Source organism: Clupea harengus, chromosome 22 (genome assembly GCF_900700415.2).
Source record: "Clupea harengus chromosome 22, Ch_v2.0.2, whole genome shotgun sequence".
In the NCBI taxonomy this organism is placed as follows: Eukaryota; Metazoa; Chordata; class Actinopteri; order Clupeiformes; family Clupeidae; genus Clupea; species Clupea harengus.
The window spans coordinates 22,540,367-22,556,525 of record NC_045173.1 but is presented as its reverse complement, the minus strand read 5'-3'; the positions used below and the strand labels follow the sequence as shown (position 1 = coordinate 22,556,525).

At 42.2% G+C, this 16,159-nt stretch overlaps 2 protein-coding genes across 3 annotated transcripts; both read right to left on the bottom strand.

Moving 5' to 3' along the window:
• Nucleotides 1-88: 88 nt before the first annotated feature.
• Nucleotides 89-12,074, bottom strand: pcyt1aa (phosphate cytidylyltransferase 1A, choline a). Of its 2 annotated transcripts, none has more exons than XM_031559200.2 (9): nt 11,693-12,074; nt 6,810-6,921; nt 5,782-5,881; nt 2,278-2,394; nt 1,854-2,005; nt 1,447-1,525; nt 1,195-1,337; nt 654-842; nt 89-363 (listed from the first exon to the last, which is right to left on the bottom strand). In XM_031559200.2, the coding sequence occupies exons 2-9, from the start codon at nt 6,918-6,920 to the stop codon at nt 124-126; spliced, it is 1,131 nt and encodes a 376-aa protein (XP_031415060.1). In that variant the 5' UTR covers nt 6,921; nt 11,693-12,074; the 3' UTR covers nt 89-123. The 2 variants fall into 2 exon arrangements, with proteins under 2 accessions (XP_031415060.1, XP_012681778.1); XM_012826324.3 differs by having other exon boundaries at nt 11,839-12,073.
• A 1,125-nt stretch (nt 12,075-13,199) lies between these two features.
• On the bottom strand, nt 13,200-16,159 carry LOC105899192 (stress-associated endoplasmic reticulum protein 1). Its single transcript, XM_012826338.3, has 3 exons — nt 15,926-16,159; nt 15,579-15,654; nt 13,200-13,847 (listed from the first exon to the last, which is right to left on the bottom strand). The coding sequence occupies exons 1-3, from the start codon at nt 16,007-16,009 to the stop codon at nt 13,807-13,809; spliced, it is 201 nt and encodes a 66-aa protein (XP_012681792.1). The 5' UTR covers nt 16,010-16,159; the 3' UTR covers nt 13,200-13,806.

Here is a 16,159-nt window from a genome sequence, read left to right as displayed (position 1 = left end):
TCAGCGTAATAACATATGGAGATATGACATGACAAGACCAATCAGATAGAAAATGCTGATTATGGGGAGTGTGAGGTTGTTCAAAAATTCAGTGCGAGAGGGAGTCTGGGAGTCTGAGATGCCCTACTCGTCATCGTCGTCGTCGTCGTCTTCGCTGATGGCTTGTCCCCGCACGGCGTAAGAGTAGCCATGGAAGGCACTGCCATGCTGGGATGGGGGGGAGGAGGGTGGAGAGGTCTTGTTGAAGAAGGGCAGGCGGAAGGTGGGGGAGGGGGAGCGTTCACGTGTGGGGCTGCTGTTGGGGCTCTGCCGTGGGCTGATGGCCTGCAGCATACGACCCTTGCCCTCTTTCAGCATGTGCTTCTGCGGAGAGAGTGAGATGCATTTAGCAAAAGGGGAACAGTATTTCTGATTTGCACCCAATAAAAATGTCTTTCAGAGAGTACTGTGTTATTTTCTCAGAGGTGAGGCATTGTAGGTAAAGTTATTTTCTAGGCATGAGGGTAAGTGAGATGGAGAGGAAGAGAAGTGAGGTGAGAAGAGTAATTTTAATATGCCTTCTGCACAATCTACAATCTGCTTTTCTTACAATCTACTCAAGGCACCACAATTCAACCTCACTGCTGCATCACGGTTCAGAGGCAGAGACTCACAAGGGCACCCTCTGGACCAAACATCTGCAGAAAGTTGCCAATGAACTCCCGGGACTTTTCCTCCCACTTCTGGATGAGGTCAATGCTCTTCTCCTCCACCTTCTGCACAAACTCCTTACTCTTCTCCTCCACGTCACGCACCTTCTTCTTCACTTTGTCAACTCTCTCCTGCAGGTGATACTTCTTCTCCTGGAAAGCGTGGAATCACATACATGCGCTTAGGGTACAAAGGTTTTTAGCCTATTGCTGGAGAGCCCGTTAAGATAAAAAAAAAATCCTCAGAGGTTCTAGACCGCACCTTTTTGGGGGTGTAAATGAACAGATATTGTATAGGCCTACTTTCAAGTGTCACTGCATGCACAAATCAAAGTTTGTAGACTATGGAAGTGATGCTGGAAAATGTTACACGAAAGGCAGGTAATACAATAAAAAAAAATTGATAGTAAAAGTGAAATCATGTCAAGCCCTTACATGGTGTATCTGCTGAATTAGTAAAATGAAACTAAGGGGCACCTACTGAAAAACCACACTCAATCCTTACATTGATGAAGCTGACATTCAGCTCCTTGGCCGTGTACCCGCGCTGGAGGTTCCGGCGCACATAAACATCATAGTCACGGACAATCCTCGTGATGATGTCAGAAGTGGAAATGCCCTCCGTCCGCTGGGTCGGGGCAAACATTCCTGAAAAACCACCCCAAGGAAGAAAAAAAGAGGACTTCATGAAACACTCTTAAGCTTTTGAAGAGACAGCTCTGTGCAGACAGCATCTAAAGGGGCTTTAATCACCCACCGGCCTCTTTGATGTGCTTGTAAACATCGTCACTTCCTGCCGATGAGTATGGGATGTCGTCGTGGGCAACAAAATCAATCTAAAAAAAATCAGGACATTCCAGACAGGATAGGATTACAAGAGGGAAGCACAATAAACACCCAGAAGATATTTATGTTAAACTGTCATAACATTATCAGTGTAACTCAGCAACACAAGCATGTTATCTACTAGAGTTTTGTACTAGCCACACATTATCCCATCTGACAGCTACATTATATAAATCACTACCCTTGTAATTTAGCAAACACTTATTTCTTTTGTCCAGAAAGAGGCATTTCACCAGACCAGTGGAATACATGTTCTAAGGCTAAAATAGACGCTGACAAGAGCTCTACATCCACCCAACTATGCTCATTTCTGCTTACCCGGTGCTCAGCCAGAAACTCGGGCGAGAGCGTCCAGGGTGCGTTTCGGACAACCTCGTCAACGTAGCGGCAGTGGCTGATGGCATCGTAGCGCTCGTCTTCGTTCATGACGGTGAAGCCCTTAAACTTGTGTGTGAGGTCATCACTGCACACTGTGGTGGGGTGGGAAAGGCACTGAATACAACACTTTTGATAACCCTAGGCTAAACCTCCATCTGTACTAAGGAACTGTTGGGGCAGAATAATTGACTTACAGGTCCTGACTTACATTTATGAAAAGCACACTGAAAGAAGGACAGGGTCTCAGTCATAAGTGTCAAAACAACCTGCCTTGATAAATGACATTCAACAGCAGACAAACAAAAGTCTGACACACAAACAGAGAGAAAGAGAGAGAGAAACATTCAAATAGAAATGAGCTCACCGCCCACGATGAGGTGTGTGTTTGGGAACAGTCCTTTGGCCTGCATTAGGGCTCTGGCATGTCCAGAGTGGAACATGTCAAAGATCCCATCAGCATACACCCGCACCGGTCTGTCCGCTAGATCAGCAAAGCCACAAAAGAGTACAGCCCTGTGGTTACCCGTTAAGTATATGCTGATTAAAAACCTATATACAACTTGGACGATTTCCTGTGATGTATTACTTTGGTCATCTCTTTAACTGAATGAAAATGGACCTAAAACCGAAGTGCATTTACCAAAAAGGCCCGTGTGAAATAATCTGCCTGGTTAAAGTAGTCATTCACAACCCCAAAGGCTCCTCAAAGCAGCAGGTGGTTACTCATAATACCCGATCGAGGGTGTCTGGGAGACAAAACATCTTTCCACCTTTCTTTGACAGTGTTGGAGCCCTAGGCAAACTTTAGTTTGATGACTACTTTTCCCATGATGCATTTGTGGCACAATATTATGCTTTGCAAAATTGAGCAAGCGTGTGTAAGGCATGTTGGGCGTGCACAGATAAGACAGCAAGCGAGTGAGAAAGACGTTGTGCGAGGGGGTGTATATACGCAGCATGCAACGTGGGGTTGTTTTGTGTCGGAAGGAGATTTTTCAGCCTTCTATATGTCCAGAGTTGCCCTTTCAGACCACAGGAGATTGCCTTTTGCCCTGTGGAAGTCAGCACCGGATGGGTCAAAGTTGAGTGAGATCAGGACGCTTGATTTAGTGAGCTTGGTAAGAGACATGTTTGGCTTGGTAGATGGCCATGGTCCTGGAATGCCTTTAGCCGAGATTGCACATGCGCAATGTCTGCCGACACCCCAAGAGCTAGCATCAGAGGCCGCTGCCAGAGGGTGAATTTACAAAGGAGTTTGAAAGGCAAGTCGGATGATCTGCCAGATAAGAATGGATGTAGGACTGGTAGGCATCTGAGGACCAACAGCGTTTTGATTTGCTGCTCGGATAGGCCATTGTTTGCTGCAGTCATGGCAGTTCCTGTGCTAAAAGTAGTGATCTGCAGGGAATGCTGATTTGATGAGGACGGATTTCAGGAGTGACTGGAACCAGTGGCAAGTGACCGGGGTACCTTCGTCTGTGGCGAAGAGAGGGTTGAATTGAGAGGACTGCTTGGAACGGTACGAGATGTAGTGAGTTAGGCTTTGGAAAGGATGAGGATGAGAAGCAACAGTAAAAAATGAAAGTGATTGAGTGACCTTCCTTAAATTGATCGGTTTTGCTCTGAACATCTGAAGGTCTGAGTCGCAGGTATCTATGGCTGGATTAAAACTGGCTACATCCCAACAGCTCAAAAAAGCAAATACAAACATGTTGCTGTGAGGGTGAAATCTATGTGTTTGGACATAGATTGGTTTCGCAGGGTAGTAACAGTACATTAACACGATACGTGTTGGATGCTTCAACAGAGACGCTTCCCATTCACTTTGAATGGGGTGACGTCATGCGTTGCCGAACTGAATTGTGGTTCCGTTGGCGTCGCGTTGCTTGCTGGCGTCGGCGTCGTGTTGCTTGCTCGTGTTGGCGTCCCGTTGGCGTCCCGTTGGTTAAAGTTGAGAAAAGTTCAACTTTTCAAGCGGCAGTGCATTGGGCAACCAATCAAATTGTATTCATGCAAATATTACAGCACAGGCGCTAGCCAATCAAAACGCTTTTATGCGAATCTCCAAAGAGAGCAAAAACATGCCAGACCAAACTCCATAGATGGTCTATTTTGTACATAGAAGTCATTTATTTGGCTTTTTTTTTTCCGCTAACGAAATTACACAGCGGTCAGCAATTCATAGCGGCGTGATTGGTTGTTGACCCCCAAACGCTGGGCAAGCCAACTGTCATGCCTTAACGCAAGGCAGACGTGTTAATGCACTGTAAGGCAGGTGGCGAGGATATCCGCTGTAATTGGTAGGTGCGAGTCCGGTGTAGCTGGCTGTTGCCTGCAGATACCTTTGATTAATAGGCCTATCCAAGCATCGGAAAAGGAAGAGCATTCAGAGCCGTACACCATCCTCTAGAAAAAACGAATGCTGGATAGGTATACCTTGATGGTTGAGATTTTGATCTTCTGGACTGTATGAGCATATGTGATCAATGAAGAGAGGGTTAGTGTATCAAGGCTGGGGAAACTGAGTGAGTGGCTGGAGTGGAAATGTTTCAAGAAGGACCACGTTGTCCAGTAGGACTGGAGAGTCCTGGGAGCAAAAGCTTGGAGAGCTAGATCAACCGAGATGGGCGGGAGATAGCTGAGAGGATGGTTTAGTGAAAGACCGTCTCGGAGAAAACTCAAAAGTGGCGTGGAGTGAGTGTCCCCTCCTGGTGCCAAGGTCCTGAATTTCTGAAAGTTAAACTGAGAAAGGGAGTCAGTGATTTGATTGTGATAGTCTAGAATATGAGCAGCTCTGATTATAAACTGGTGGCAGGCTGCTATCCAAATAAGGTGTCTGAGGAAGGGAGACAGTGTGGACGATTTTGCACGCCCCTTTGTTCATGGCGTTAACTACTGCTTGGTTATCGTGTATATCAGCACTCCCTCTGACCCCCATTACGTTCCATAGAGAATAGCTGCTATTACCACTGGGTATAGCTTGGAGAAGGGGGAAGAAGCCTTCTCCGTGCATCGTGACCAGAATTGTAACAGCCACCAAACCCTACCGATGGTGCTGCATCTGTAAACATCTGAAGGTCCTCTGGCGAGAAAAAGCAGACATCGTAACACATCAGGCTCTGGTCATTGCGAGCTGTGGGATCTAATAGTGAGAGAACTGAAGAGACGTGAGAGAGGAGGTGTGCGATGAAAGGTTGGCTTCGGGGAATGATGTGCATTGTGAAATGAAGGAGGCCCAGGAGGGAGGAGGATGTCTAGCGTGATTGGGAGTCCAGGAAGTTATCGATGGTAATGGAAATCCGGTGTTGCTTCTCCTTTGGAAGAGACGAAGAGAAGTCACTGGTACCGAATTTATACGATAGCGATAAATTCTAGCCGTTTTTGATGGCCCACAGGTTTTCTCCTCTAAGAGCTTTTTAAAAACATTAGTCAGAACGGTAATTCTGGCGGCGGATGGGCTTCTTTGGGGGGGTTCATTGTAGGATCCAGCATAGGGCCTCTGAAAGAGAGTCGAATATTTTGGGGCTGCTGCAACACAGATGAAATGTGTTTGTTGTTGCTGCAAAATATCTTATCTGCAAAATGCATAAAGTGCACTTACCTCTCATGGCCACATGGTGTCACCTTTAATGTTAATGTTAACACATTTTATATTGTTTTCATATGTTTACATAGGTTTTGGCTATGGTATTTTAAGTGCAAACATAAAGTGCATAGTGCTGCAAAATGCATTTGTGGTTTTCATTATAAAACTTTGTGTATCAGTACTTTTTCAACATTTCCAGCACATTTTTGAACATTGTGAGCATCTCTATTCGGCCCAGGCTAGTGATGCGGGCTACATGTGTTGTGTAAGAGAGGGACTCACGTGGGGTCCCTTTGCGAGCCTCCTCCATGCTCACACGCTGATACGACCGGTTTTCCACTGACACAAGCTGATCTGCAAATGGTGCCGGGTCTTTCAAAGCCTGAGCAGGCAACAGGAGAAAAGCATTCAATCCAGCACAATCTTCACTTTTTATTTGAACATATCTCTGACCTCCATCTCTCTTTGCACAAACAACAACAAAGGCAGACAGCCATCCAGCTACTACACAAATACAAATACCATGCTACAACTTTGCAAATACCATATTACAACTTGCAACTACTTCCAAAACTACTCGCAATTAATCAAATTAAATATAAAATGAAATAGTCTATAATAAGCTGTTTATCGGCTCTATTGAAATCAGGTATGTTATTTTTGTTGTTAGAACCAAGAAATGTTACTAGGCTCAAGATGATGAAGTAATCCCAAAGGCCCAATATTGTTAATGCATTCTCTAAAGGCCGAAATATACTTCTACGACCCCGTTACTCCGTGGTTACGCAGTTGCCTCGATGGACTTGTTTTCATTTATGGTTCTCCGACGGTTGTGGGTGTTGTAAAGCATTTTTTAATTTTTTTTTTTAAAGATGGCAGCGGACCAAACTCCGTAGATGGTCGTATTTGTACATAAAAGTTGTTTGTTTTCCTTTTTTTTGCTAAGATTTTTTTAAAGTTACCGAGAAATAGACACTGTGCAATGTAAAAACCCCATTATTTTAACTGAAAAATACATCTGAGGGGATTTGCGAGGTGTCTAAGCCAGCTATCTAATGTTGGCATACTACTACCCACAAGGTAAACAGCGATGTATTGACGGATTGACGGAGTCGGATAGTTACAAAATTTGGGAGGTGCACGTCAGGCCACGGAGAGGGTTGGCAACGTCGGAGAGGGCTCTCTGTGTCTCCGTGTCTCCGAAAACGGACGACCATAAATCTGCCTTAAGTGCCTTACATGTCTGTATGTATATTTCTTTATTCTGTGTAGTGGGGGGAAAAAAACATGGCAGATGTCATCTCACTGACCTCGGTGCGTCGCTTGATCTTGCCTGGCCGCTCCCCCTCCTCTGCCTCGCCATTTGACCCCTCCCTCTTTCTCTTCCGAGACAGCAATCGTGCTGAGCCATGGGCCTCCATGCTGGGAATAGATTACATATGGGGTTCAAAGGTCAGACACACAGTCCCATATACACATACACATGCACACACATACATATGTCATCAAAACACTCTTGTATAACTGTATACAAGCACAGCTGTTTTGAGATGAGAAAGCAAAGTTGAAAATATTCCTTCATTTTGAAAATGGTTCGGCTTAGCAGCTAGGCCCTGAAGGTCCGCCACTGTTATTACCTTATATGATCACATTACTTAAAAATACTATAAGCAGTGGCGTTATCAGAATGTCGTCCTGGGGTGGGCATTTGTAGGATGGGCGACTAAATTCAACATGAATAGATAATATCCAACCCATAGTGCCATAGTGTAGGCTACAATTGCAACTTCTCAAGACGATCATGATCAATTTGATGCCAGCAAAAAACAGTTAAACTCTTGCCTGAAGCCATCAATTGTATATAGAGGTGGACGATGTGGCTTCTTGCCCTTCTGTTCTATAAAAATGAAGCCTAAACCCTCCCGCCATGTTGTCACACTTGGAGCCAGCATTGGCCAGAGAGTGCGCAGTAGAGACGAAAGTCAAATTCAGGTATGCCCAATGACTAAAACAAAGTAGGCCTACTAATGTGGTAGACCAGTCCACTTGTGCAGACATCAAGGTACAACAGGTTTTATTTTTGATTGATTTTTGCATCTACACCACTATCACTAAATTAATATCACTTCAACATAGAGAGACACCATGTGTCATGTTAATGGAGTAAATGTAAGACTAAGATGGTGCTCAACTAAACATACTGTAACTAACAGATGTGTTCATATTCCTTATCATCTGTTCTCATATTTCTTATGGGACATAAAGGCTAAAATATCAATATCAGCCCGTTGTGATCTCTACCGGGCCTTTGGCTAACATTACCCATTCGTCGGAGCTACTCATGCAGAATGCTCCTGCAGTGTAGGGTGAGATAATAACTCATTATTAAAACATTAGAAACAGTAAAGAACTTAGAACAACCAAGAGCAACACAGGACATGACTGTTAAAACCTTTACATTTAACAGTTATGCCCACAAGAAATGATAAAACAGTGGTAGGTTAAACTAAGTCGCCACTAAACTCAGCTACTCTACGTACTGAATGAGGATGGGCACAATTCAGGTACTGCAGCTGATCTCTTCCAACGAAGGCTTCTTCCGATACAGTAGAATAATGTTTTAATAAATCATTTCTTTGGGAAAATAAAAAATGTGCAGATATTAGCATAGGGCAAACTAACTGTTAGGAAAGGAGTCACACATTGTACTGCATTGTACTGCTAAACCTGTGGTGGCTTCACTTTTTGGAGATGACACGCTGTTCACCTCTATGCAGTTTTTGACTGATACCAATTTGCACTGTAGTTAGAAAGTACACTTCCAAGAACACACCTCATCCACAAGGGGTCACCAGCTTGCTTTCTGGTTACCTGTTGGGTGACATATATAAGGCCCTGGAGCAAGGCTGATGGGAGACTACAATCCTCCAAAATAGTCTCCCATCAGCCTTGGTGTAGGACCGTGGGTTTTATTTAGTAGGATTGACTGTTTTATGGGGGGGGGGGGGTTATATTAACCTATATCAAACAAACAGCCGCAGATGTTTCCGATATATTACATCCACTAGCTGGGTCTGACAATCAAAAGTACATATATTAACCTATATCAAACAAACAGCCGCAGATGTTTCCGATATATTACATCCACTAGCTGGGTCTGACAATCAAAAGTACATATTGTATTCACTGTCATTACTGAAGACATAGTGACGGCTTTTAAGGGCGGAGCTTAGACTGAAGCTTCACAGAGAACAGAATATGTTTGGTAAAAACATACCTATATGATTGGTTGTAAAATACTATATTATAAAAAGCATTGCATTTGACCGAGGCGAAGCTAAATTATAAATTTGCAAGCTGGCAAGATTTGATCATAACTTTAGTTGTGTGTAGTCTGACGTTACTTACGTTAGTTAGTTCGCTATGTTTAGAGAAACTATGAGATAAGTTAATTGGGAATAAATCAAATGTTCTTCATTAAATAAAGTAAATCGAAGTATCCGTTGTTTTCCATTAATGTGTGGTGAACATCACACTGCTAAGGTTTGTTTACTTTGTTACTTCACGTCAATGGCATCTGACGTATTGTTAAATGCTTTTAGTACATTTACTAACCTTGTACAACCCCAAATCAGAAAAAGTTGGGACGGTATGTTAAATTAAAATTAAAACTGAAAACAGTGATTTGTAAATTCTATTTAACCTGTATTACATTAGAAAGAATACAACAGCACATTATTTGATGTTTTAACTCATGTACAGTAGGACAGTAAAGCATTTATCACTTTGTAACATTGCAATTCCTTTTCACAACACTTAAAAGATGTTTAGGGACTGAAGACACCAAGCGAGGAAGCGTTTCAGGTGTTACTTTGTCCCATACTTCCTGCAAACAAGTCTTAAGGTGTGCAACAGTACGGGGTCTTCGTTGTCGCATTTTGCGTTTCAAAATGCGCCACACATTCTCTATTGGGGACAAGTCAGGACTGCAGGCAGGCCAGTCCAGCATCCGCACACCATTCTTCCTCAGCCATGCCTTTGAAATGTGTGCGGAATGTGGTTTTGCATTGTCTTGTTGAAATATGCATGGGCTTCCCTGGACAGGATGTCGTCTTGAAGGCAGCATATGCTTCAAAATCTCTATGTACTTTTCGGCATTAATGGTGCCATCACAGAAATGTAAGGTACTTTTGCCAAGAGCACTGACACAACCCCATACCGTGACAGACCCTGGCTTTTGGACTTGTTGCTAGTAACAGTCTGGATGGTCCTTTTCTTCTTTGGTCCGAAGCACACGGGTCCATTTCTTCCAAAAAAGACCTGAAATACTGATTCGTCTGACCACAATACACGTTTCCACTGTGTGATGGTCCATCCCAGATGCCTCCGAGCCCAGAGAAGTCGACAGCGCTTCTGGACACAGTTAACAGAAGGCTTGCTTTTGGCACAGTAAAGTTTTAACTGGCATTTGTGGATGTGACTACGTATTGTAGTGCTTGACAAAGGTTTGCCAAAGTAATCCTGTGCCTATGTGGTTATAACGCTTATAGATGACTGACGGTTCTTGATGCAGTGCCGTCTGAGGGATCGGAGATCATGGTTATTCAGCTTAGGCTTGTGCCCTTGCCCTTTACACACTGAAATTCCTCCAGATTCCTTGAATCTTTTAATTATGTTATGCGCGTGGAGGGTAAAATATCCAAATCCCTTCCTATCTTTCTTTGAGAAACATTGTTTTAAACATTTTAATTATTTGCTAACGCATTTGTTGGCAAACTGCCGGTCCTCTGCCCATCTGTGCTCCTGGATACTAATTTTGTACCAAATCATGATTGACATCACTTGTTTCAAATCACATCATTATTGAATTATTCTACCTCATTACTACCCCTTAATTGCCGCCGTCCCGACTTTTTTTTTTATGTGTTGCAGGCCTGAATGGCAGGAATGGATGTATATTTACAAATCAAATGAAGTTGACCAGACAAAACATGAAATATCTTGTGTTCATACTGTCTGCAATGAAATACAAGTCAAGGTAAATTTATAAATCACTGCTTTCTTTTTTTATTTGCATTTTCCATACTGTCCCAACTTTTTCTGATTTGGGGTTGTATACAATGGTATAATTTGCCTATATAATACAGATACTGAGTTCTGATTATGCCAATGCCATAGCCTGGGGGAAAGCACCTGTCACCCACAGGCAACTTACGCCACAGTTCCCACCAAAGTGGCTAAAATTAACACTCAAACTGATATGCAAGGGCATTCCTACAATATTCAGGGGCAGCGAAAACCAACTAAATAGAAAGGGTCATGCCACTGGAGACATTAGTTTAATGTTTAGCCTTCTTGTAAAGTAATTAGTTGGCCTGGGATTCTAGTGTGTAAACCTATATTTCCTAAACAGGCCCTCTGTACGGCACATTTCTTTTGGCACTCACATTATACGATCACATGTCTGCACATAAGTCTTGATTAATGTTGTGACACCATCCAAGCCCTTGTGATCAAGTAACTTTCATTATGCAGACAAATGTATGGAAATGACAACAACATTTTGTTTTGTTTTTCTTCTATGTATTCAAGTGTGGAAAGTAAAAGGTTCCATAGAGTGGAGTAGCCTTAACCTGTTGCAGCTGTTCTGCTTGTAGCTGGCCATCTTATTTACAGTCAACCTACATCAGAAATAGCTACAGGCTATGTCCCAGTCTGGACAGACAAAACAGCTGAAGTTACCACTATCTAGTTCAGTTGTTGGAGAGCAAACGTATTGCTCCAATTGTATTCACGACAAACTTGGTAGAAGGACCTAGTTATGGTAGCTAGCTAGCTAACTATACAAAGAAAAACAGGTTTCCTTGCGTAGACAGCAATTTGAAATCTAATTTCGTAACGTTAAGATGATGAAGCAGATCAACCAATATAATGATAGATTTGCTGACCAGGTACCATTGAACACTGCAATGTTTCATAGCAGGCCACCGTTCAATGTCATGAGGTTAGCTAATGTAATCTACCTACCGTTAGCGTATACTATATGACCAGCATAAAGACGCAAATGGCATTTGCAAACGTTACTGCATAACGTCAAGTCTTTCATACAGTGTCAACATCCCAGGCAACCCAAGTTTAGCAATCAGAAGATAACTGTCAAATGTAGCTCGACTTCCTAACAAGTTAACGTTACCTAAAGCCATCTAATGAAGCATCTTCTGAAGTCGGTCTAAAACCACCTTGTCCCCCTAGTTCATACTCGAAATCTGGCTCAGCTGGCTAACTTGCTAGCTCGTCGCAGAGCCCGATATACCCACAGCTAACGCTTAAGTTACTTACCCTTGCAGAGGTCGGTGTGAGTTTGATCAAGTTGAATTATCTTAACTCGACACCTTGATCTCAAGTGTGTCCTTTCGTCATTAACATTAATTTTACGTGGCGGCGGTTGATTGGTCAGTTACGGACGTATAAGCGTCGATAAAACAATAACTTGATTATCAACCAGTTTTTATTATGGCTGTAGTGACAGTGTTCAAACTCGTTGACAGCGTCAATATTCTTCATAAGGAACTACAACGGAAGTGATGCCTCTTCAGGAAGTGACGATGGGAGAAAGGTGGAAGGCGAGACCATCAGTATGGGCGACACCAGAGAGGATTAGTATTAGAAATTATCTGAAATCTTTGGCAAGACTGGCGCATCCCGTAAAGTCGGCCTGTTTCTTGTGCTTCAAAATAGGTTATTTATTTGATATTTTTGGCGATACCTTTTAGAAGTGTTGGTCAAACTAGGCTTGGCTAAAGTTTCAAACCTTTTTAAGAATTGAAAAGGTGCAGGCCTAACCAACTGGATATTCACAGAGTAGGCCTTTGTGGTGGCATCTGCTGGTGAGGAGGCTATTGAGCAATAAAGGGAGGCACGGTTAAAAGTTATATGTTAGTTACTTTGCAGTGCACAGGCCCAAACAATTGCTGATACTCTTCCCCTCTTCCCATCACTTACCACTGTGCCCTATGACATCTTCCTTCCTGTTTTCTTCCTATTATTTCGTAAAGACATATGTGCAAAGTCTATTAAATCCATAGTTTGGATGATGTCTATTCTAATGAGACACCTCTTAGGGTGAGGCATAGTAAGCTGAGACCACCATTCACATACTGAGTTATTTATCAAAGTGTAATCATACGTAATTCTGTTTTAAAGTTTTCTCTGCGCAGTAATTAAGACTTAAGTAATTTGTACTGTGCTGCAAAATAAATTCAAAGGACCCATGTTTCCATTTCACCTGACATGACTGCACAAACAGTGTTATATAGTGGTTGTGCGTGTGGGTGGATATTACAATGTGGATAACATTCACTTATATGAATTCAGCTGTCTTTTTGCAAAGGAAATGCAGGCAACACTCAAGAAATGTAGTGAAGATTTTGGTGTTGAATCCTTAGTACATTTTTCTGTATAATGCCAATGGAAATAAATGAATGTAATTGGTGTATTAAAGTTAATTTACAATTTATTTTTGTTGTAATCCTTACATTATCCTAGATCAACCTAACTCTAGATTTACTGCCCTCTAGTGGCGACATGCTGAACACAATTCATTATCCTGATCCTTTATGATAAGCATGAAACATAAATGTAAAACACAAATGATCCCACTCTTTGGAAGTATACATTAACACTAAAAAAGGATGTAATGATGTTGTAAAGAAGATGCCAAACTGCATAATCATTTATTTTCCTGTATTATTCTTTGTTCTTCAACAACAGATATTCATTAACTCTGCTGAGAAATACAGCACGGGTCTAATACACACCTGTTCTAACATGTGGCATTCATTAGTCGATGATGCAAGGAAGCTAAACCTATGTAGGCTCTATATAAATTACATTACAAACATCCTGGGCGTGCTTATAGAATCATCTTCTAAAGTCTTCACTTCATTTGTAACTTGTGCAAATCCCATGTAATTTGGTCACATCATATCCTTTTCGTGACAGGAAAAAGTAAGCCTAGACAGCAATTACATGATATTGTTGAACAATTATAGCATGCCACCCTAAAACCCCAAAAGAAAACATTACAGCTCCTGCTGCAACCCTGTGCCATTACATCAAATCAGACATCCTTAATTGGAATGCAACTGTATAACTTTAAAAAATTCTTAAGGCACGAACAAGGCAATGATCTCCATGGGTACACAAATCTTGGCAAAATCACTTCATAGTATAGTCCGTGAATCCTCCTGGACAACAGTGGAATGGATAGAACTTTGGCATGTTGAATCACGGTTGTTGGTCCTCATCTTACATACCCATGCGTATGCTCTGGATGATTTGGAATATTGCTGTAAAACAATCAGCATCAGGAAATAGAGACATTCATTCAAAACCACACACACACACACACACAGTGGACAATTAAAACCCAGATAAATAATACAGTATTATAACAGTACAATAACAGATGCAAACTCAGTGAGGGGAACAGTGTTTTCCCACTACGGAGGGAAAATCAGATAAAGGGCTGACAAATCTACACTTCACAGTAAACACACAGAGGGCAAACAATTAAGGTGAGGACAGTGTAACTGACAGTGCATCCACATTTACCAGGATACTGGCTAAAATCATTTTACTATCGGCAGTGAATTATAAGTGAATCCAAACCCCTATCGTTCATATAATGACACATCCTACAAAAACTAAAGAGAAAATATCCCCCTCCCATACTGTACTGTGAACAGACATCATAAACTTTACATCCATGCTTTCCATTGTGAGAACAAGTATGTCTTTGATCTGCTTCCTCATTGCTTCAAAGCAGAACAGAACCTTGATTGCCTGAATCCGGAAAGATATGTTGTCGGATCTGCCTTCCGTCCACACCAATCCGGCGGGTTGGGTCCCTGAATCCGCAGCCTTTTGAATCCGGTCTCCAGAGTGGAAAGATTCCAACCCGCCAGCGGATCCGTGTTTCGTGTGGACGCACGATCCGCACATTTTCTAACCCGATGACGTGAACGCCCCACACCCCGCCTCGCAACCTCAGCCTAAACCATTATTAACCCCGGTGCGTCACTTCGTAACAGCAACAACATAAACTAAATCAATGTTGTTAAGAAGCTGGTTAGGAAAGGAATGACTTTAACAAGCCACACTTTAATCTATCACTGTTTAATCTTTTTGCATCGGACCATTGTTCAAAACCGTTTTTTAAAAGTGTCAGCAATATCCTATATGAGCAAAGCTGACGTGAAAAGATTTTTTTGTAGACGGAAGTTTCAAAACGGTAACAAACGAGGGTTATGGCGAAGTGCGCAATTCTGACTAGCCCTGTTTGAATGCTGTGGTAACAGTGATTGCAGGTGGTAGAAAAGTCGTTCAGCAATCGGAATATTGTTGGATCTCCACTTCTGTCTTTTCTTACTTTATGCACATGCTCCATGACGTCTTTACAGCGTTTTCAACCACTCTTCTCCGCTCCGCGTGGACGCAGATTTTTCTTGACACGGCTCAGTGAGGACGCAATTCAAAAAAGTACCAGATCCAAAACATTTTCATGATTCATGCAATCCAGGTTCCGTGTGGACGTATAGAATAGACCAAACACACAAACAAAGTAAAATGGGTAAGTAAAATCACCATTTTGTTTGACCTCTGTGACCTCAGACCGGAAAGGTGTTTGTTTTTTGTTGCAGAGGGTTGCTGCTGTAGTGAAGGTCTAATCTTAACATATCTTTGTGTGAGTGTGAACAACTGGAGAGGCACACGCATGCACACACGCCTGCTATCACACCAGCCTTGCCCATGTGTACACATAGTGGGTTTTTATCTCAACCTTCACTTTCACACCAAGGTTTTGAAATCATACACATACGGTAAACACAATCCTTATCTCAACACAATGTGTATCGTTTGGTAAAAAGTCCTTTCCTATAATAACATCTGAGAAGACTCAGTGAACAACTAAAAATATTTCACACAGCTGAAAGGTGAAGGTTGAGAGGAGAAGTGTATCTGTTGATGGATATTACTACACCAGTCAACCATACTCCACTTGCCAATGAAATACCCACCTGATCCACACACAACAAAAATGAAGAGAGCCAGAAGCCATGGTCCCACAGCAACTTTGTCATCAGCATTGCTCCTCTGCACAAGAAAAAATGATAATAGCAATTTAATAAATACAATAAATATATACATCTGTATGTATGTATTTGTGTGTGTGTAAAATGTCATAATAATCTAAGAGCATTGGGGTCGAATCAACATTGAGTGACAAATTATATTTTCAACGTTATAATACCTTTACTGGAAAACAAAAAAATTAAGCCCAGTCTAAATGTACATTCACGCAAACCAATGGTCTAAAACCACCCGTAAATGGAACATCTGGATCGAGAACCCTCATCCTACTTACCGATGTTTTCGCTACGTTGCCCCTTTGATTGATGTTTTTGCTGTGTTTTTCATTTGCCATACGAATCCTTTGCTTCGCCACCATTGTTAAAAGATTTAAAAGATGAGAATTATCTAGGTGCAGAACAGGAGATTAGCTATTCTATCAACACTAACAAACGCTCTTGGTCGTAGCTGACGTTTGACTACCTCGCCTTTCCTCTGAGACTGCGCTCACACAACTATGTCTACGTAG